This window comes from Monopterus albus, unplaced genomic scaffold (assembly GCF_001952655.1).
Source record: "Monopterus albus unplaced genomic scaffold, M_albus_1.0 scaffold7.1, whole genome shotgun sequence".
NCBI lineage: Eukaryota > Metazoa > Chordata > Actinopteri > Synbranchiformes > Synbranchidae > Monopterus > Monopterus albus.
This window is the reverse complement of record NW_018127887.1, coordinates 3,945,240-3,968,427: the sequence shown is the minus strand read 5'-3', so window position 1 is coordinate 3,968,427 and position 23,188 is coordinate 3,945,240. Positions and strand designations below refer to the sequence as shown.

The window sequence follows — 23,188 nt, the reverse complement described above, 5'->3', positions numbered from 1 at the left end:
AATCTATCAGACTCCAACTTCTCCACTATGGGCAAGACCAAAGAGCTGTCTAAGGACACTAGGGACAAAATTGTAGACCTGCACAAGGCTGGGATGGGCTACAGGACAATAGGCAAACAGCTTGGTGAGAAGGCAACAACTGTTGGTGCAATTATTAGAAAATGGAAGAAATTCAAGATGACTGTCAATCTCCCTCGGACTGGGGCTCCATGCAAGATCTCGCCTCGTGGAGTATCAATGATCCTGAGAAAGGTGAGGGATCAGCCTAGAACTACACAGGAGGACCTGGTCAATGACCTGAAGAGAGCTGGGACCGCAGTCTCAACGGTTACCATTAGTAACACACTACACCGTCATGGCTTAAAATCCTGCAGCGCACGCAAAGTCCCTCTGCTCAAGCCAGCACATATCGTCTGCCAAAGACCATCTGGATGAGCCAGAAGAGGCATGGAAGAAGGTCATGTGGTCAGATAAGACCAAATTAGAACTTTTTGGTATAAACTCCACTCGCCGTGTTTGGAGGAAGAAGAAGGATGAGTACAATCCCAAGAACACCATCCCAACCGTGAAGCATGGGGGTGGAAACATCATGCTTTGGGGTGCTTTTCTGCAAAGGGGACAGGACGACTGCACCGTATTGAGGAGAGGATGGATGGGGCCATGTAGCCAAGATTTTGGGCAACAACCGTGGATCAGATATAGCATGGCTCACCCAGCTGCTGCAGGAGGTACCGCCTTGTGTTGAATATGCGTGCCACCCCTGCAAGTGTCAGCACCCATGTCTCTGCCCACTGCTTTTCAGCTGTGTCACGTGAGTGGTGGATAAGGATGTTTCCGCCACCAGATTCAATCTTCTCCTTGTCTGCTGTGGTGGACGACGTCCTCACGCAATCTAGCAGGTGGAACAGTACCTAGTGGTGACAACAAAAGTGTTTAACCAGCAGCAATTTCTTCTATAAAGGGATTATCAGGACACTCTGCCAATAACAGATCTTCAAAGAAAGAATATTAGGAGTAGTTCTCATCTTTGAGTCTATAATCTTTTCAAATTTGATAACAGTTATAGATCTAATACAAAAGAAAAAGTATTTTATGTTTTGACACACTACAGAAAACTGGAGAACAATACCTAGCTTAGGTTTTGCAAGAACATTTTCCCTGAATGCACATCTTTACTGTATTTGAACAATTTCTGTATAAACACGGATGACAGCCTCCTCCAGTACAATTAAATCAAATAAGAATTGTACATTCTTGTATTCTACCTTCCAGACAACAATATGCCATGTTGGCTGCTGCAGCAGGGTCCCGTGGGCAGCAATGGTGGAGAACAATGTCTGCCCAGCACTTTTACGGACAGCAGGCCTTGGGTCGACACACAGCTCACCCAGCTTGGCGTACAGGCACAGCCACAGGCAGTCAAAGGGAGGGGCAGGGTGAAATGGCCTGTTGAGGGTCTCTCCCTTCTCCTGGGCCTGCTTCTGCAGAGCTTCTTCCTCCCTCTCCAATTCATGTGTAATGGCTTCTCCTCTTTGGAAGAAGTAGTCTGAAATGTTCCACTGTGGGTGAACAGGGAAGTGGGAATAGAGAGTGGTGGCATAAATTGGAGAGGACAGCTGGTAAAATGCTTCTGATGGCTTTGCTATCCTATTACCATAAAGTAATCTCACAGGAACCGCTACACTCCAAGAGAAATAATTCTGCAAACCACAGATCAATATTAGGTTTTACATATCCTGAGTAGTACACGGTGTCTAGAAAATGTCAGTGGAGTAGCTAAGCACTCTTAAATTAAACAAAATAATACAAGCCAAGGAATTATGTGATATTATAATAGTTTAATCATATAAAACATACTATATTTAAACTTCAAAATCACTGGAAAATAAAAGTGTGCAACCTGTTTCTGTTATTTCAGTTTTTCTCATTTATATTCCTAGACTTGGTCAGCATAGCCCTGTATCACCATCACAGCTACACACGTTCACACCCGGGAATCAACTGTTTAACTTAATATATTCTACTGGTGGCCCCTGATAAATCCAGTAGTCTTGTGGATCAAATGCTTTTTGCAGAGCATCTAATGTTGTGCATTTTATGTTAGAGCATTAGCTGCTTTCTGGCAACCTGTCTGTGCGTCTAAATGTAATCCTTAAAAATATAGACCACAGCAAAAGAGTTGTTATCTCACCAGTAGGCCAATGGAGGTGAGGCTGATGTTGAGCTCTTGATTCTGGAGACCGAAGCTGCCGGCTACATCTACTACGATCTGTAGGCACGTGCAAGGCATGGTGGGCAGGAAGTCTGTCACCACCAACTGCAGGCACTGGAAGGCTGTTCGAATCAGTGACTCGCTGAAGGCAAACAAGATACATGGTACACTTAGGCGGAGTTTAGTTTCTTGAAGTACTTGCCACATAACTGAAGCTACAATAGAAATAAAACATTTGCATTTAGCACAAAACTCTCACCCTTGATCATTGCGGATAGCTCCTATGACACCCAAAACGAGGGGCCAGCCAGGCCCCAGGCTGTCCCCCTGACTCTGTAGGATTTGTCCAACACTCTCCAGCTGTTTCTGGCGGATGTCGGCATGAAGCACGTTGGACAACTCTTTCAAGGGGTTCAACAAGAGAAGATGCAGCCGCTTGGGGGGTAAAAAGAAGTTATTAGCCATTTTGTTAACTGACTGAACACTGAAGACTAAATTCTTACTTTGTAAATCACAGTATTACAACACAATTAATACACTTTTAACAGCTGAATGTGGTGAATGCATTGAAAAGTCGTCTTTACTTAATTCATTTATTACACCCAGGCAGATATTTGTATACTTCTGATATAGGAGTTGTTAAAAACAAATTTAAACGTTTAAATGTTTCTCGACTTGCTCTGACACAAATGAACAAAAGGTTCTCTGAGCAGCATGGGTGACAGACAGGTAGAAATGAAAGAAACATCAAATGAGTGGAATGCAACCATGAATGCAAAGGCTTGAGGGCCACTGTTAAAATGTGAAAAATGAAAGCCTTTGGGGTGTTTTGATCTTTCTTCTGAAATGAAATAACTACATACATGAGGAAAGCAGTCTGAAAACTAAAAAAAAAAGCCTTTTGATTTTTGCAAACTTCATTTGGAATTTGGGTGCCTGGCAGAAAATAAATAATCTGTGGCCACTTAAACCGCCAATATTTATTTTCACTGCTATTTTGTAGCAATTCCCATGTGTTTTCTACAGGACAACAATCATTTTTATGGCTCTGTGTGATGTTGTATGCACAGTTCCTCTGCCCTCTTACAGATATGCTCTGTAAAAATTCTCTTTATCTGTCTCACTAAGGTGAAGGACAGACTCTGTGAGTGACAAGAGATTGTGACATTTCTGTTTTTCCACATTTTAAGCATTTGGCACACACTTTCATCTGTCATGACTTGCACTACGACATTAGAGGAGATTTCCTAGATGTCAGAATTACACACAACCAATATTAAGGAGTGAAACCCAAAAAAACACAGAGTATCCAACCAGCTAATACAATGATATAGAATGAATAAAAGCCTTTTTGTGCTCCAGATTGTTTTATCTGGAGGCCAATTTTCTTATTTCTTTTTCTACTTTTTTGATGACATACTTGAAGCTTGATACATACCTGATTCTGGGCCAGTGGAGGCTCATGTTTGTAGGCCAGACCAGCTTTGATGAGCGCTGTCAATGCCTCAGCACCCCACTCTCTCATCCGGGAGTTTGGGTGCTGGCAGACCTGCAAGACACGTCACGTACATGCACAAATGCAGACACATGCGAGCGTTGACAGATCTGATGCAGAGAATGTTCAGAACATAGTTTCCCAGCAGTGGTCACAGTGGGTGGGTGCAAAATAAGAGGGTGAAATAAACCAAGTCGTATATGATAGAGACTGGGATTCACTGTGAAAAGATGATATTGCTGCAGTGTAATCATAAAAGCTACTGTAGAGACACATGGAGAGGCCGGGCTCTGCAGAGAAAAGTACAGTAGTGTGGTACAAATTCTGTTTTCTTTATCATAATCTACATCTGTAAACAAGAACATAATGTTGATGACATTGCCACATTTCCTTTCAAATATAAAAGCACTGAATTTGAACAAGCTTGCAACAAAAGATAGGCAGCATTTTTAAAGCATAATGTATGATTTGCAGGTGCAGCTTTAGATTCTGCTTTATAACAAAATCAGAGATTCACATAGGAATTTCAGTGCAAGACTGTAAGATCAAACACTGGCAGCGGCACAAACACACTGTGGACGCATAGCGGCCTCAACTCCAACATACTGATGTCAGACAGATAGGGAAACAGAACGCATCTGTATAGAAAGAGAGATGAGAAAGCCAAAGATTATAGAATTTGAACTTACCTTCTGCAACACAGACAGGAGAGCAAAAGAGAGGAGAGACAGACAAACTATGAAGAAATCCTCCCAACAGAGTGTAGTAAAAACCCATAATTGTCAGTAACCTATGATACTGGGCTCTAAAAAGCTGTAAGAACAACTGATAATCTTTCATACATTACATTCTAGTGGAAATGATTAACTTCAGCACAGATTTTATTCAAAAACAATAATAGTAATTAAAAACTTTCAGCTTTCTTTAACTTTATCAGCTACAGAAAAGCCTAGTGTCTGACTCATTATAGCTCACAGCTGTAATTTTATTTTACTTTATGGGGGTTGTGCTCCAGATTCCATGGAAAATATTGGCATTATTAGATCCTTGGTGGTGGGTAAAGTAACCTCAAGGGTCTAGAAGAGAGGGGCAATTATTCTGAGGCTCTTTGAACTTCAGGCATTCATTATTTTGAGAGACTGGTTTCAGATTTTCAGTGAGGTTTCCAAAGAGGTCATCTGCACTGGGAAAAGTGACAGTTACTGTTGTTAATCCAAATGCTCACATACTTGTCTCAAATTTAACAGCTACAACTACCTTGTTCATTCATTCTGCAAGGTCAAATGAAATAACTTTAGGTCTGCTCAAAGCCTAACCAGTAAATTTTAACAACATTATAGCACATTTGATTAAACTGAAGTGTCGTGATGAACAGTCTTTTAGAACAGAGATTCTGATCTGCACCTTGTAGGCTGTAGCTCTAAGTAGATGTTACCTCTAGTAAGTGGCCAGTCAGAGGTCTCCACAAGATCTCAATACGATCCATGTTGACAAGGCCAGTCTCCAGAAGCTTAGCGACTGCAAACAGAGACGGCTCCTAAGATCAAGACAAGACATTAGAAACTAAATAAATACAGACTACTTTGCATTTTAGGTTTTCTTTGTATGAGGCTCTGAACTAGTGCAAGTGTACAAACATGCTGGTTTGAGCCCTGTGCAGGATTGTAGATATTAGTGAAACAATTTCCATCTAGCACTAAAATGCATAAAGTCTTTACCTTGTTGTTTCCATAGGCCATTTCCATGGCTTCCAGGGAGAGGGAACAAAGAGCATTGATCAGGTGATGCAGGGACACATCATCCAGGTATCTAGATCATGCAAAAAAAATGTATATTGCATATTATATATTCAAATGTTGTAGAAAACATTTCAAGATTCATATTTTCAACATAAAATCCTATTCTTTCTAAGAGGTTTTTTTTTTAGCCCATCCAGTTAATTAACATCATGAATTCTTTTATAAACCAGAGTAGAAAGAGTCAAGCTGAGATTTTATCATCCCTTATGTCTAAAACTACTCCACAAACAAAACTTTTGACCTGAAATGGCCTTTACCAGGGACTGTATTTCCTAAAAGCCATTTACTGGATTATATAAAAGCATACAGCCAAGTAACCAAAGTTTCCATTCTGAGTGTTTTCCACAGATGAAGGACTGGTCCTTACTGGGAGCTCTCAAAAAGTCTGGACAGGACGTTGGAGATGACAGGCAGGTCTGTCATCACTGCTGTGGTCAGCACCTGTTTAGTTAAACACAGTCATTTAGTTCATAGCCAACAGAGAGGTGAGAAATGTCCAGTACAATGCATGCTCAACCCACAGTTTCAGTAAAACTCACTGTACTGGGTCCCTCCACAGCTCGGCCAGGTTTAAGGGCACCACCCACCCCTGGCTTCAGGCCCAGGATCCACACTAAGTGCTGGGAGACAAAGTGAGAAGCTGAAGGAGAGCTGAAAAGATGAGGAGAAACTACATCCACATCAACTGAGGGTCATGATGTACACTGACACAGTGGTAGATGACACAATTTATTCACCCTAAATGTGAAGATATGTAAATGAGTTAACTATTAAATTTAAACTCTACATGGACTCTTATGTGTTTCTGTTTTGACCTGTGCATTTGTGTGTGTTGTGGTAGTAGTACCTGCAGGGTGGCCAGTACTAGCTGCCAGGAGGTGCCAAGCACAGCCCCGGGGCAGTGGGCCAAGGTCAGCAGGGTTGTTTTTAGATGTTCTTGGCAGTGAGCTGACAGAGAGAGTCCGTTATATTACAGTACATTTTCACGCACAATTCGTCAGGCATTTAGCTCATACACTTCACTATAGCAAATCATCAGTGAAATAGTAAGAAATCTAAAATCTAATAAGCTCTTAGTAACTTGAAGTCTGACGGCCATATGACCACTTTAACAAAAAAAGGAGGGAAGCACATGCATATAGTGTGAAATATAAAACCTGTAAAAACCATTATTATGATAAGGATTACTGTAATTAAAACATAATGATTCCAGGTCAAATGCAAAGTTACTGCCCATATAATCTGGAATGATATTGCCCTCAAGAGACATTTAGAGTCACAAGCTTGCCTGACCTTCATTCATAATGGCTAGCCCTTATAAACAAAGCATTGTAGACCAACCTGGTAAACAAACAGCATTACTTAGCATTTGTGTAACTACTCAAAGAAACATCAGATGGGATGACTGTTTTATGAACTGAACAACACTGATGACTGAACAACTTGTGACTCGTTGCTACCATCTACTTTTTGGAAAATCATAGCTTGTACAATTTGTCTTATTACAAAAGAAAGTTTTTCTACATGGAGTAAATGATTAAATGTCATGTATAACCACAGTCTCTTCATAAATGCATATACATTTGTTTCCTTACCACCACAGTGCCTTGGGGTTGCGAGGTGAGTGGCTGGCCCACAGCCACTACCTGCTGATGAGATTCACTGGAGGGGCTAATGATCTGCACACTCTGGCCCTGGATTGAATAAGCTGTAGGCACACAGATGTGCAAACACACACCCACACATGTAGGAGTCAGTTTATCGATGAGAGTCGGTAATACACACAAACAGGTTTTGTAACAAGCTAACGTCATGGAAACAAAAGCTTTTTTAATTATCTCCAAGGAAAATATCTATTGCAAGTTCAGACCCAATTTGCTGCCTTTATCTATACAAGCTAATGTATGAGCAGTTAGTTTGAGAGCAGCTGTGTGTGTGTGTGTGTGTGTGTGTGTGTGTGTGTGTGTGTGTGTGTACATCCACATTCTTCAGATACATTCTCCTTGGTGTTTCTAATTAGAAGCCACAGTGAAAAGTTATGGATTAATGCAATTAAAGCAGGGCAATTGGGACGGGCATAGTGCCAACAGGGTACAGGTTAAACTCAGTTTAGCAGAATAAAATATTGGGATAAGGGCTCATTAATTTAAAATAAATGTATATGAGTAGAGGCCATTCTCAGGGTTGGAAACGGGCACTGTGTACTGCTGTTTTAGGTGGCACTTTCATTTGCAGAGCATGTACCTTTGCTGGAGAGGCTGGTGGTGTTGCTGCTGAGAACAGTCAGGGCATAGTGAGGTGGCAGAGATGCTTTACAGATGGCTGTGATGAAGGCGTCTCGGGGAGTCACCATGCCCAGACGACCACACAGTGCCGCCATGGTCATCTCCGCCTTCAGGATGTTCTCTGTAGCTGTCTCATCAGTGCTGAAGCACAACAAACCAGAACATGTGAGTGGAGCGGAACAGAGTGTGTGCAAGCGGGGAGTGGAAGCGTGCGTGGGTTGTAATTGGGACTTTTTTTTTTTTTTTTTTTAAAGGAGAGAGAAACATCTTGTGACCCGCTCTAATTTCGCTCTGGTACAGCTCATACCACGACCCACAATGCATCAGTGACTTGCAGTTATTCAAAACTTTTCAGTCAAAAAATCAGCCATTGCAAACTCAATAATGGTGCCGTAAAATATTTTAAAAAAGGAAACCAAAAGGACACAGAGCCATACTGTATATCTTTATTTAATTAGGCCCATTGAGTCATTGAATTTTACATTAGACTTTTGTGTTATAATCCTTGTTGTCATGGTCACTGAACACTAAATTGTATATGTGAAAACAACTATGAAACAATTTATATAACTGACCCATCTGAAGTGCATTGCTAGAAACCATTCAATTAACCTCCTGTATCTTTGACATTTTTATATACAACAGGAAATACATTTGAACACATTTCAAACACTTTTCACCTGTACCATGCATATATGACAAATTAATAGAACAGCATACGGTACAAATTTGAAGTTTCATATACTACAACTCATTCCCTCCTTCTTGATTCCAAAAGTATGTAATTTTGTAAAAAAGGAAGAGGGTCCATTTACCTGGCATCTAGAAGCAGAGACAGAGCAGCCAACAGACCACACCAGCAGGCACTCACCATCTCTTCCCATACTTGGTGGGCTCCTGAGACAGAAACATTCATGACTTTGTTCATGATTTATTTCACTTCAGTCAGTTGAGACACTCAATTTTTGAGATCTTTTCTGAAAAAGTAAGGACATGTGGGCAAAATACTGGCCACAAGGGATCACTGAAGCAATACCACTTAAACCTATTGTGTGATATAGCACATTTAACTATATTATAGTATACAGTTGCTTCATCAACTATTCAGCTGCTGTACAGTATATCCTTCAGAACCCTCTGAACATCCTACAGCATTATGTGAGCTTGCCACTGTTCCCTTCTCTGCTCCTCATACCCATTCTTACCAGGCTGTGGCTGCCACTCCTGGTCAGGGTGGGCCTCCCTGAACTCAGCAGCTGCTCCCTCCTCCATGGCCAGTTCTCTTTCAATCATAGAGGTGATGCCCCTCACGAGGTCCAGAAGAGCACTGAAGGCCACAGACATGGCATAGCCCTCTGGGATGGATGGGGGCTCCACCTTGTCCAGCATCTCTAGGCTGGAGGGTGAAAGACAGGGGCAGAGCAAATGAGATGGAGGTGAAATAAAGTGTGTGCATGCCCTATTGTGACTTTTTACAAATGAATGATCTGCAGCACCAACATTTAAACCAGTTGTGTAAATTCTGTCAAGATACAAAACACACCCATTACCTCTCTGGCTGGCAGATATAGAAAAAGCAGCTGATGTTCTTTCTACACTTGGTGTTACAGAGAGCCGTTTAGACAACACCTGTCTTTGTTACAGGAAGACCTCTAGATAATATAATTACCTGTTTTTCAAACCTTGCTTTCCTGTGAAATACCAAAAACTAATGATGATAGTATTTTCACTCCTCAAGTAGAGTTAAGCCTTTGATCTCTACCATTTAATGAACCCCTGTGGTTAGAAGAAAAAACCCATTTATCACTGCTCACAGGATACAGCTAACTCAACAGCGATGCTACAAGTTAAAACGTTATGCTCCCCAGCAACACAAAAGTGATAATTTGGTTTCTGTAATTTCACATCTTGCTCTCTGGGTATGTTAGAAAATAAAAGAAAAAGTACAAAAAGAGTTAGAAATGCGACTCGTCTGTGTGGTACCAGTACTTACTAGGTGGCCTTGGCACTGCCCTGGACACTAACAGTCATAAGGGGGATCCAGGTTCCACGGTATTCAAATGCAGCCTGGGTAGCCAAGTTGCCACTAACCCCTCCTGTCCCTGGGGCACCCTGTACTGCACCCTGGGACCCTAAACCTGAGCCTCCTAAGTACACAAAGTCAGATAGGTGCAAGGTGGGGGAAGATAAAAGAAACAAGCCAAAAAGACAGAGTGGAACAAGGCACAAGTTAACAAAAATGCATTAACTATAAAGAAAAAAACAATTTATCAAACACTTATGATGATTTCTCATCTAAAACGTGACTTTCAGGTGCATTTGAATGCATTTCCTTGACATCGACAACTACATGGATGTGTACTTCTGAACATCGGTGGCTTTTCCCAGCTTTAAGAATTGTGAATGTTGAGAGGATTTAACAAAATATCAGTAACACATTGATGAGTGTACCACAGTTTTTTATAGCTAAAAAAAGAAGACTTTATTAATCTTAAGAAAGACTGACCTGCAGGCACACTGACAGCAGCCGTGTTGCCCACATTAGGGATGATGAAGAGGGACTGAATGAAGGAGCCCAGGGCATTCACAATGTCTCTGAACACCTTAGTGGAGTGCTGCTTCATGTCGTATGACTGGCAGAATGAACTGAAAAAGAAAAACTAAATAAATTGTCAGGGCAAACAGCAGGAAACGGGCCTTTTGGGTGCTGATGACACTACATAAAAAAAACAGAATTTTAACATCTGAGACTCCACTTGGCTCAGCTTTACTTTACTTATCTTTCATTAGACTTAGCTGTAATGTTAGACTTAAGGTCAAAATCCATCAGGTTCAGCTGTACATAGTGGCTGCTAGCATGCTAACACACTAACAAAGTAATTATAAAGATTAAAAAAATAAAACAAGACAGCTTTCGTTACTCGGACAGCAATGTAGAGTGTATATCAGTGTTATATTTTCCTGCTTAGTAAGCCCTCTGTTGTTATATTTACTAGTAGATAGATCAGCAATTAAAAAAAAAAACATTTAGCTATCACAACCAGATACTCTGCACTGTCTAACTGCTAACTGTAGAGTCATTAAAGATTGATTAAAAAAAAAGCAATATGAGGCACAAAACACCCCCAGTCTTTTGTCATTCAACACAGCTACAGAATGAATGTAAAAAATGTGAGAACCATTAACATTAACATTAATTATGTTTTTATTTAGCTCAGTTTTGCTTACCGTAATAAATGTGGCTGCACACATAGCCTGTGTACTGATTCTACAGCCACTGCTCTCAGCCACTGAGGCTTCTCACCATCCAGAAACTTCACCAGCAAAGACAAGAAGATCTCACACTCAGTCACCTGCAAACCAAACACACACACACACACACACACACACACTCACACACACACACCCACACACACACACACAGGTAAGACTGGGAGAGAAACTGAGTCTGCTGAACAGAGAGAGAGACTGTTCTGTAACTAGAAAATGGCCCCTAGCAAACTCCTTGAATCCCTTCAGGCTTTGATTCAGCTATTCTGTGGCTCAACTCGCTTCTTGACAGACACAGGAAAAAACGTATTTCCATCTCAGGGATTGATGGAATATTACTAAATAAAAGCCAATACAATGCAAAAGTACTCAGATGCAGCTAAGCCCATTAAAGTACCTGGAGCAGAAATAAGCCAAACTACTAGTACACTAATCTTTTTATTATTATTATTGCAACATGAAATAACAGACTTACAGGACAAAGGACATAACACAGAAGATGAGACAACAGACATTAACAAAAGAGACAAAGGGATTATTAAATTTAATTAGTACACTAATCTAATGCTAATCAAATCAGAAGTGTACTGGCTGTATGTTTGAGAAAATCCCTCACTAGTACATCATCCATCAGGCAACAGTTCTGGCTAGTCGACCATCAGTGTAGATCAGTTCCTCACCAGTAAGCTGTAGAAGTGCTTGATAAGGACGGAGACTACACGCAGCAGCCTCATGCAGATGGGAAAGTAAGGTTTCTCCACAGGTGCTGGTGAGGCAGAGCTACTGCTGCCCTGCCGGAACTTGATGTTGGGGGAGAACAGTTTGATGACAAGGGGACACACCCGTTCTTTCACAAGGAAACTGAACTCCTGGTGCTGGAGGGGGAGAGGGGAGGGAGGGTGTGTGTGTGTGTCAAAGCACCGTTATACAAAGACTAACTACTGTTAAAATGCATTCATTTCAGTTGAATCATCTCTGCCATTAAGAGAAAACAAAAAAGCCTGACAAAACAGAAACCAATAACAAAATTAAGAATAAGACAGGTGTTAATGTCAGTGATAATTTTTTAGATTGTTTTCTTGTGTACTGCAATTATTTTGTAATGGCTCTATCAATAACTGTACTGTAATATGTAAGGCTGAATGTACCTGTAAGAACACTCCAGGAAAATCGTTAAGAACAGACTCCAGGAGCTCTAGGCCAAACGTCCGTGTCATCTCTGTCATTCCCACCAGCCAGTAGGGGGCATCAGCATTCACCAGCTGACACAAGTCCTGCAGGGATGCAACAGAGCTCAAAACAATGGAGTTTTATGTCCCTCAGTGCTGAAACACTAGATTCACTGATCTTTGCTGGGAGAACAAGCATCATCATCATCAGTGAGGTGTGGGTGAGAAATGACAAGATAAGGGACCTTTAAATCACTTCTTGCAAATTTCATTTAATAGTAGAAATTAAAGAAATTACAAATGCATTTTAAACAAACTTAAGCTAAGAGGCTGATAATATCAGTAATTTGCTGGGGACTATGTTGACATCCTGCCCCAGCTCCACAAGTGGTGAGTTCATGAACCACGTTTTAAAGCCAGCTTGGTCCAGGACTGTCACTGCAAGTCAACGGGGAAAAGAAGTAACACTGTATATAAGGTTGCCCCCTGGTGGACTTACCTGGAAAAGCATGTATGCATCTTTTGCACTGGGCCTCAGAGTGCTGACAGATCGCCTGTTGGTGTTTCCCTGGACAGGAGGAGTCTGCTCCACAATGCCTGAAAGGTGAATACAATGCATATTTTGGACATTTAAGCAATTTATTGAGTAAAATAGCTTAATCAACAGGGCAAGGGGTGGCTCCAAGTAGAGACATGATTTATCCTTATTAGTAATTAGTGACCGATTAATAAGGTGAATGGTCAATTACCAGAGTTGGCTACTCTCAACTTGTATTAAAATGTTACCACATTTCCAGCAATTCATTTGATGAGGAAAATGCTATAACTGACAGCAAGTGTGGCTAAAACTAGTAAAAGATATTTTAAGTTGGACAAAAAAATCACCATCATCGTCTTTAAAAAGAAAAGATAATCTGCTGGTGGACTCTAGTATTTGCAGTAAGAACTTTGAGCTTGACTCCCCATGTGTGTCCTGTTCTCTACTCTCTATGTAAACACATCACCATAAGCATAAACTGTCTTATAAAGTGATGAATTTTGCATGTAGGTAATGTTTTGCATTTCATCACAATAAGGATTCATAACTTCATTTCGATTAGACCAATGCCCTCTGACCTTTGAATCGTTCATCCTCAGCTACCATCCTCTCGAACACCACAGTGACAACCTGCCTAACAGTGGCAGCTGCCGTGTTGTTCGTGATGTTGTCCTTGGTGAAGTGGAGACGAAAACACAGCACAATGGCCTGGGCAGGGGCAAAACTAAGTATTATGCAGATATCAGCATTGCAACAAAACACTGAGGGACAGTTTAGAGTCCATATACTGTAATTTGGCACTGTGTTATGCTGCTGCAAACAAGGATACCACCAATCTGCAAGGCTGGGTATAATAAATGAATGAATAAATGTGTGTCTCTGTGTGTGTGTGTGTGTGTGTACCTTGGAAAGTACTTCATCATGTACCACTGTGTTGGTGGTTAGCAGGACCAGGACCGTCTGTAAAAGCTTCAGCTCCTCCAAACCGTTTTCCATCAGCTGCCACAACATGTTGATGATGTTCCCTGCTGCTGCCTGTTATGTACACATAAACATTTTAAATTGTAGAAACCTGCCAGTTGCATCATTGACAGTAAGAAACACTACATGTCTCTTAACATCAATCAATAAAAATGTAGAAAATCACTTTTCAATACTTGATGGCATTGAAGTAATTCAATCAATTCCATAAAGGTACTGAAGTTCAACAGCCAACACTAGTAGCTGGTCACAATATTCTTGTGAGAGGATTTATTCAGAGTGCAGAACACTCAGTCTCTCATACCAAGGCATAAGCTTTGAAACCTACATTAGCCTAAGTAAATAAATCCTTGACATCAAAATATAAAAAGCATGGGATGTCTCAGTAAGCTTTTAATAACCGTCTTTTACGGTGTATTAACAAGGCAGTTGTGCAGCAGCTCCAGGGTACCAGCTTTTAAACAGCTTGGATCTCAGTTCTGACTCCAGCTGAGTTATTTAAAAGGTTCAAAACTGTTTTACTCACCACATAAACTTATATTGAAGTACACTGATGATTAAGAAATTATTACAGTTGCCCATTTCCTGAGATGGATGCCTTGTTCTGCCTAGTCCCTCAGGGCTGTCAAACTGCCACTGCACACAGATCATGTGAAACTACTGGATCATCCTAGTGACATCTTTTCTAGGTTTTTCCCAAATACAGAGGCTCTGAACATGGCTCCATAAAAATCTAACAGGGGGTTGTGTAAAGACTAAAACAACTGCAGCACAGAATGAGTGGTGGAGGAGGAGGAAGGAGGGTTAGTGCCTTTCAGGTGTAGCCATCTGACAGGAATAAATTTAGATCAACAATTCTAACATTGACATGGCCTAATTGGGTATCGACGAGTTTCACTGGCTGAGTACTGATCTGATTCAATTACCCTTAGTATATAAGAAAGGACATGCCTAAAGTGAACTTAAATTTGCAAGCATGTGTACACTGACCATACAGAGTCTTAACACTGTGGTCAATAATAATATGCTGACAAGCAAGAATCAGTACAATTAATAGGAGAAAACAACCATCCACTTTAAGTGATCAATGGATTGCATTACATCAAGCACATGCAAAGCATCTGAAACTAAAAATGTGCTCTCTGTGCCCATGTTCTTAGCAAATTTTTCTTAATGACTACATGGGAGAAACATTATCTACAAGAAAACAAGTATTGACTTGTGACATTCTGTGAAATACACTAGCCCACAGTGATGAATGATGAGACAGCAACAATGGCCTCTTATTGATTTCACATATTAAAGCCACCTTACCACAGAGTTGGCGGGGGATTCTGTGAAAAACCTGGTGCAACTCAACAAGGTGTTTCTACTGTTTTATGCTACGTGTACTGACACAAAGAACTTATGTCCCTACATTGTTTAGCCAAGACAAAAACAATGTTCGACATGATGATGATATTCTTACTGGAGCTAAAACCAGCATATTTTCTTTTATTCATTTTAATAATTAAGAATTATTACCTGCATCTAGAAAAGCCTACATTTCCACACTACTGCAATTTATCACTTAACATAATATAATGGTTTATTCATCATATTGCATGTTGATTGCACTTATAATACGCTAATCTCTATATTTTTGTGACAATACCTCAACTCTGAAAATAAACCTAACTGCACTATATGTACAGATGAGTGACAAATTAAAGAAAAAAACCAACATACAGTTTCTTAATCATTTAGTGTTCTGATCATGGTGGAGAGCACTGTCTAACACGTTTGTCCAAAGTCTCCCAGGCGTTCGACTGGGTTGAGATCTAGTGACTGCAAAGGCCATAACATATGATTCATATCATTTTCATACTCCTCACACCATTCAGTGACCCCTCCTGCCCTATGGATGGGGGGAACCGTCATCCTGGAAGAGATCACTCATTATTTATTCAGGGTTTTCCTTTCATTTGACACCTGTCTGTATATGCCAGGCTTATTCATGGTTCTCACCTCTGACACCACCTCATGGGACATGAGTCTCTGGATGGCAGCCAGACACAGCTGGGTGATCTTTGGCTCTTTAGTGCCACAGCCCATCAGAAAAGGCTGTACAACCTCTGAGCTGTTCTCCTTCAGAGCTGCAAGAAAAGGACACAGATCTGTACAGATGGATTCGGGCTTCAAAGCACAAATCAATACACAATACACAAAGGAAAGTGCAAAGATGCTGTAATTTGATTTACTTAAATACAATTCTTTAGTTTTAAAGCTTTTCTTTTGAATCTAAAGCCTTTATATGTCTTAATGTCAATGTACTCAAATGTGTGAAAAGTGTTTTAGTTTATCTGTTTATACCTGCGCGACAATCCAACAACAACATTCTTTTTGTCATTATGCTGTTGTGACAATGTGCAAATTCATTCTGGAGAAGAACTCAGAAGCTCTGTACCATTTACAGCTTCAGAGGGGCAGCTGGAGGCTGACAGTCATCAGTGGAACTCGGAGAATGTCCACTATGCGTCAACTCCGCAAATGTTATGTAAAGCTGGACTTTGTTTATTAAGACGCACTGAAACAATTCCCGTTTGTGATCAGAGACCTACCACATCTGAAAGTACTTTGCAGTTAACATACACGTCTTATCAGCTAAACCGAGTCAAGCAAGGTCATTTATAAACAAAGCTGAGGAATTAACACTATGTGCAGGTCTCCTTTGTCTTACACTACACTCAGAGGCCACTGACAAAAATACAAAGAGTAATCTTATTAATATGATCACATAGGATTTTGGTGACTGATGCACTATTTCATCTGGGAACTCATAAGAATTCATCATATTCAAATAAGAGTGAAGGGCAACCTCTGACAAAGTGACAGGAAGAAAACACAGCTGTGGTTAACCACAACGCTCCTTGCTCTCCCACTCACCTGCCAGTACGTCTGCATTCCTGGCTGCAATGGTCTTAATCTTTACAATGCCAGACTCTGCAGCCTAGGGGGAAAAAAGAAAGAGGACAAATTCAGGTTAGGTAACATATATTAAAGGGTGCTGGTGGTGCAGAACCACAAGTTCTTGTAATGATGGCCACGAGGGAGAACCAGGAAGGACAGAAGAGGGGATAGTAAATCTGCTAGGTATCAACTTGAGAGGGATGCTAGTAGAAAACAATTTCCCCAGTAAGGTGAGATGCTAAGACATGGAAAAGGAGAAGGAGAAATGTCAAGAGAGAGAAAGGGCAGGAGGAGGGGATTACAGAGACTAAATGTGAGTCAGTCTGTTTAAGAGGAACAGAGAAACTGAGCTTTTACCAGTGGAAACAGAGGCTATTCTTATTTTTCTACAACAGCAGCTTTCTCCAGGAGTCCTCCCCATCACTTCTCCTCCTCTGTTTTACTTCCTTCCACATTTCAAGCTACAACAAATCTATCTAATAGACACATCTCAATCAGTGTTTTTGCCAGGAATCACCACGTTTTTGTCAGCCTTCTTGCCGTGCCACATATTTAGCTGTTTTTATTTAACACTTATCACCACTGCAGGCATGATTTACTTGCAAAAAACAAACAAAAAAAGCATTGAATAATTGTATTAATTTATTCAGAATAAAAAATGTTTATCACAGCCTCTAACATCATCTGGTTTATCAGTGACATCAGTAAGCAACAGTAAAGGAATAAGCCACTATAACACTCCCATCTGTGTGCACAAGATTTCAGTACAATGTAATTATACTTTAAGCAAGTCGTCCTTCGGATTTAACACCCTTGATGGGAAGATAACTTTGCAGTTGCCCTCATCTGAACTACCACAAGATCGAGCCACTGTGGAAGTCGACAACATATAATCCGGTGAACTATCGGTCACCAAGCAACCACACAGTGACTTGGCCTATTACCAAACAGCTACTTAAAAGGTTAATCTTCAAAAAACCACTAGTCTCCCTCATCGCCTTTATTCCTCAAACAGAGCCAGAGCTCTTTACAGGGCAATGAGGGGAACATATAGAGCTTTTTTTTAGTCCCAAGTAACTACAACCCCCCTGTGGCTACATCTGATATTCCCTGCAGCTGAAACAATAATATTTTATAGCTATAAAAGATAGCTGAACATACAAGTGCCAATACTGCAAAGTCTGGGATAGTGGTGAGGTTATAAATAAACCACTGAAAAAATAATAAATCAAGGTTTTTATTAAAAGTCTAGGAAAATTTAGAATTAAGTTAGAGCTGTAGTCCGATGAGCTTAATAATCAGTTAAATGATTAATAAATTAGTCAACTGTTACTGATCAGTCAACAGAAGTGTAACAGTCAGTGACTTCGATATTTTGCTAGCTTCTCAGAATATGAGGATTTGCTTCTTCTGTCAGCTTTACATTTAGGCCTAGGTCAAAATAAATATCCTTGGGTTATAGACTGTCAGTCAGATATAACATTTATTTAAACAAATCAAATCACTTTCAGCTCTGGGATCTGCTGGTTCTCAGATGTCGTCACGCCTATGAACCAGTGAGACTCCACTGACACCTATATATACACACCACAGTGTAGATCATCTACAAAGTGTGTGACAGATCATAATCAAGTCAGTTGAAATACATCACCAGAAGCTCTGCAGCCTGAGGCCTAAGGGCAGCGAGAAGGCCCAGCATCCATATGTTATGAATATTGTTTCAGTTTTTCTTGAAATGCTTCTGATGAGAATTAATTAGCAAAAGGCCCGGCTTTGCCGGAGTAGCCACGTATATTTAAAAACAGAAGCTTCATTGATGGGACAATAAAACTGAAGGAGTACTGTGAGTCAGACCAATAAAAGGCGAACAGGAAACCAATAAATGCCTCAAATTAAAAAGAGAGCACTTGGGTTTTCTTTCCTTTCAGCTTCGAGTGGATCCATGTGCTCTCTTGTGAAGACTGTGAATGAATCTCCAAATGTTTTTATGAACAAAATCCCATCATTGTCCGCAATAAAAATTCATATTGGTCTACTGACTGTCCCAGGATGACTGACAGTGGAATCTCTCTCTGCAGACGCAATTTTCCACGTACTTCCTCATAGAAAGTGCTGTTTAGGCTTTCTGTTGTAAAAGGAAGAGACCTTACTTCTCTCAAAAATCTGTCAAGGGTCACTTCCATGTGCGGAAAAATACCACTGGCCTGATGATGTCACTGTAACAGCCAAATTTCCACCCCTATCTGGTTAATGGGTTATCCTATGAAGGACTTCTTTTATCAGCCTGTCTGAAAAACTAAAATCAGTTCAGAGTTGCTTGATGAGCTTCATGTAGTTGGCAAAGTAATGCTTTTACCTAACTTACAATCCTAACGCTGCTGTGCTCACTTGGGCACTCAAACATCAACATTTTTTCAGCACTAAACATGACGTGTCTGTAGCATCCAGTAAAAGTATAAAAGCTGGCACGACATGCTGGGTCAGCTTCTTAGTTTTGTTTACTCATGGTCTGATTTTATATTTTTGAGCCATCTCATATCTTTAACAATACTGGGCTGTGTTGTTCAAGCGACGTCAGGAAGTGCTCAGTTCTTCTCTCGAGTCTTTGTTGTGTGGAGTCTCTCAAAAGTGGAACTGATCCACGTCTGAGTGCCAGCTCATTTCTTTGCAAAGCAACATTAGTGAAGATCATTACACACTGAATTCCTTAGAAACAGTGTGAGAGTCTCCAAACTCAGCAGTTTTCTGGAACAGACATGGCATATAATAAAAAAGGCTTATTCAGTAAGAGCCTCAGTGCGATCGTGTCAAATCACATAAATCCTCACTGCATGTTGCTTGTTCATTTGTCTTTGCACTGCCTACTTGACCTGTCTAACAAGTGAGTTGTGCTAAGTGAGTCATACAAAAGGTTGCTTGCAGTGCTTTCATTAATTCTCCAGGTTTTACCAAGAGAAGCAGTCACATTTCACTGTGAGCTAGATGCATTTGACAGCACCTGACTCATCCACAAAGAGAGCAGTGGGATGCATGACTGATGCTTCTTTTTCACCTAGGCCAAAGCAATCAGAGCACAACAGACAGCGAAGCCCTGGTGGTTCCCTGACTGATACTAAACAAAAGAGAAAGGTTTTGTGAAGCTATGACACAAAAAATAAATAAATAAATACAAAAAACTGCCTCTTTTTGGCCCCCTCTAAACCCAAAGAAACCACTGGCTGTGCAGTGTCACTGTGGGAGATGGATCAGGAAATAAGGGTGGAACTGGAATGAAGACAGGCTGGGGAAATGAAGACAGGGCCTCCTTATTTTCCTTTTGCAATAAGGACTCAATGCCTCTTTATTACATTTTGACATTTTAGAAAAAAACAGTAACTTAACTGAAAACTAATAAATACTTAAAATGACAAATGAAAAGGCAATCTCGCATAAGAAAGTTATGGAGCTCTGTTAAATAAATTCACAGAAAAATATCACATTCTGAAAGGACAATATGAGGATTATTCTGGTGTGCTATACCAGCCACAAATCATCTAAACTCAAACAATGACCACCAGTACACAACTGCGTTTGCTGCACAATAACATACCAGCAAATTTAGCCATGATGGCTAAAACTTGAAAAAGGTTGTTCTAATCACAACATAAATCAGCCAGAGCACCAGAGAGCTCAGACTGTGAGGAACATCAAAGCAGCTCCCTGCACTCCTGTGATCCCTGAGGGGAAGATCGTGGTAAGGACCAGAAAACCAGGGGAAGATAAATCAATATGTGAAGGAGAAGCTTTGTAAGGCCCCTAGGCAAGGGCCAGTAAGCAGCCTGAGACATGACAATAGATGTATGCTATTTATGGTCCTGTGTGACTGCCACGCACCTCATTTTAAAGCATCAAACATTGACGTCAGGCTGCAGTGAGAGAAACACGAAAAAAACTGGAAGCAGTTGCTGAAGTGTTTCTCATTTTAAATATTGTCTTTATCCAAGGTGAGACCTGAAGGAAAACAAACTAAGCCAGCATAGCCTGATATGTACCGCCGTGCTAAGCTGGCTGATGAATATTTCTGTGCCCACAAAAGGCCCACAGAGCATTTCATCCATGATCTGTGTAAACACAATTAGACATACAAGCAAACACTGAGCTGGTTATATCTGGGAACTAAAGTAAAGACCCTGGGTGAGATGTTTTTAGCTAAGTCACATAACATAACAAGCTGCATTTCAGTCAACAGGAAATGATGGAATGTGTCTATATGCCAAAGAATTAACAGCGGTTGTGTTTATCCATTCTCATACATCACCAGTCTCACAATTATGTTTATATTTCTGCCTTTAAACAAAGGTTCAAACAAAAATGCAATGTAATACAGATGTAAATACACTCTGACCCATTCTGTGGACTGCTGAAAGCAGAGTATATTATAAGGATGTGTCATTTGGGGCTAACTGGAGTCATAAAAGCTGGGTTGAAGGTTGTCATCTATGTGTAAATCTAACAATGCACATAGAATGTAAAAAGCCTGGATAACACACCTCCTTGTACTATTCTGTTTTCAAACTAAGCCATGATGTCACCAGAAACGTCAACAACACTGCTACACAATGAATCCAGTCAGCAGCATTTTGCAGTAAGTCATTCAATAGAACAATGAAATAAACAAAACACTTCTATGTAATCTGGGCTGCGCCGGTACTGGCAAGCTTAGTGTGAATCCACCTTGCATCATACGTTCCTAGATGCAAATCATATAAAAGTCAAAAAACATGTTGCAAAAAATGATTATCTTTACTTCGTTAGAAAATAAATGTTTATTTACACACAACTGTTCGGGTATTAAAATAAAAGGTTAAAGGACTGGTTCTCCAAAATCACTAAAAGCTGTATTGATCTAGAAATGTTGATAATTTTGGTTTTAAATGGGAAAGCACTGAGATACTATTCTTTTTGCAGCCACTCCAGTGAAACATGGTTATACAGAAATTTGTCTGAGGTGCTCATAGCATTGGAAAACAACCGCAACATGTATAATGTCACACTCATTCAGTATAATTTACAGGTACTGCTGTGCACAAAATAGGAATTGTAATTTGAACGAACTAATATTTTTTACAAAGAATATACACAGAGTATACTGTATAATGCTTTTCGGGCTGAAAAATAATGCGATTCCATTGTACAGCACCACTCTCTTAGAATAAGGGACTGAAAAGCGAGGGTCAAAACTGGTGATGTATAACTTCAAGTCACTGTCCTCCAAAGGCAGACACTTAACAGTAATCAAAACACGTTACACACTATTTCACATAAAGCAATAGGTTTGTCTGAAATTGAGTGGGTCACCCAGGTTAGAAACCAAACATTTTTTCACTTAACTCTCACACAACATCTCTGTAGCAACTATGCTAACTATGGCTATGAGAAAAAATGTTTTTGTGATTTGGGTAGCACTTCCAGTGTGACACTACTGGTATAATGCCTTGTAAAACACCTGATGACAGTCATGTAGCTAGCTAACTAGGCATAAATTTAACTATTAAGCTATTGTGTTAATTAAAGGGTGTGCTTCAGAATAGCGACATTAACCAAAACGTGTGACACAGGCAATTAAAAACAGGCAGGAAGGCCCAGCAGCTGATAGAAGTTTTAAATGAACCATAACGTACAGTATGGGCACAACTCGGTGTCCACATCCCACAACAGAGGCCCACTGGTCAATTGGGAAACAGGTAAGAAATTGTAAAAATAACATTAAAATATACATATAATTATTACTACTACTACAGGTTCGCAAATGAGGCAAGCGTCTGAACCCCAAGGTAGCGGCTCAGTGAAGCTAACTAGCCAGCTAACCTCTTTGACTGGAGGGAATTTCTTCTTGCACTCCATGGAGAGAGACCGCAGGTCGGTCTGCATGTTCTCCAACAATTTCTTCACCGCTTCGGGACTGCTGGTCGACATCTTTGACGGCGTCTTCGACACAAATCTCAAGAAACTTCGAATATTAATGAATGCGGGAGCGCAGCTGCCCCCCACCCATCCACAGTGGGAATGTGATCCGTTGCTATTTTATTTGGCTCTCTTGAAAAAGAAAATAAAAACGCCGCGGTCCATTGACACAGTATCCCCCTTCTCTGCTTTGAGCGTCCGTGCACAGGACAGCAGCGATGACAACGGCATATGTTCCTCTTCTTCACCGCCTGTTGATAATAACTTTGTGAAACAGCATAGTTCCCATTAATTTATCTTCCTTAAGGCTGCTATTTAGTCGAATATCTTAACCAAACTGAGCAGTTTGCCATCAGCAGCCGTCAGCTCCACTTTTTTCCCACAATGCTTCGGTGGACAGTGACACGTCATTCGGACTTCCGTAAACAGTGACTCTGAATTGTGACTACAGCGCCCCCTCCCGGAAAATTTGTAGTACAGACAAATAACAATAAGTCACGTCTGGACACTTCTGTCAGTAAGGGTCAGCTGCAGAAGATGTGAAAAG

General features: G+C 40.6%; 1 protein-coding gene across 1 annotated transcript in view; it reads right to left on the bottom strand.

The window, feature by feature from the left end:
• Nucleotides 1-23,051, bottom strand: part of mon2 (MON2 homolog, regulator of endosome-to-Golgi trafficking) — a 30,209-nt gene extending 7,158 nt beyond the window's left edge. The window contains 26 exon segments of the mRNA XM_020622444.1: nt 713-911; nt 1,266-1,559; nt 2,192-2,354; nt 2,472-2,647; nt 3,651-3,761; nt 5,143-5,244; nt 5,426-5,516; nt 5,874-5,947; nt 6,046-6,126; nt 6,354-6,436; nt 6,439-6,454; nt 7,102-7,214; nt 7,751-7,932; nt 8,607-8,688; nt 8,997-9,187; nt 9,785-9,938; nt 10,298-10,437; nt 11,020-11,144; nt 11,742-11,936; nt 12,210-12,335; nt 12,730-12,827; nt 13,347-13,476; nt 13,672-13,803; nt 15,757-15,884; nt 16,675-16,738; nt 22,546-23,051. Of these exon segments, the coding sequence (XP_020478100.1) occupies nt 713-911; nt 1,266-1,559; nt 2,192-2,354; nt 2,472-2,647; nt 3,651-3,761; nt 5,143-5,244; nt 5,426-5,516; nt 5,874-5,947; nt 6,046-6,126; nt 6,354-6,436; nt 6,439-6,454; nt 7,102-7,214; nt 7,751-7,932; nt 8,607-8,688; nt 8,997-9,187; nt 9,785-9,938; nt 10,298-10,437; nt 11,020-11,144; nt 11,742-11,936; nt 12,210-12,335; nt 12,730-12,827; nt 13,347-13,476; nt 13,672-13,803; nt 15,757-15,884; nt 16,675-16,738; nt 22,546-22,653 (3,358 nt within the window). The 5' untranslated portion in view covers nt 22,654-23,051.
• Nucleotides 23,052-23,188: the final 137 nt, after the last annotated feature.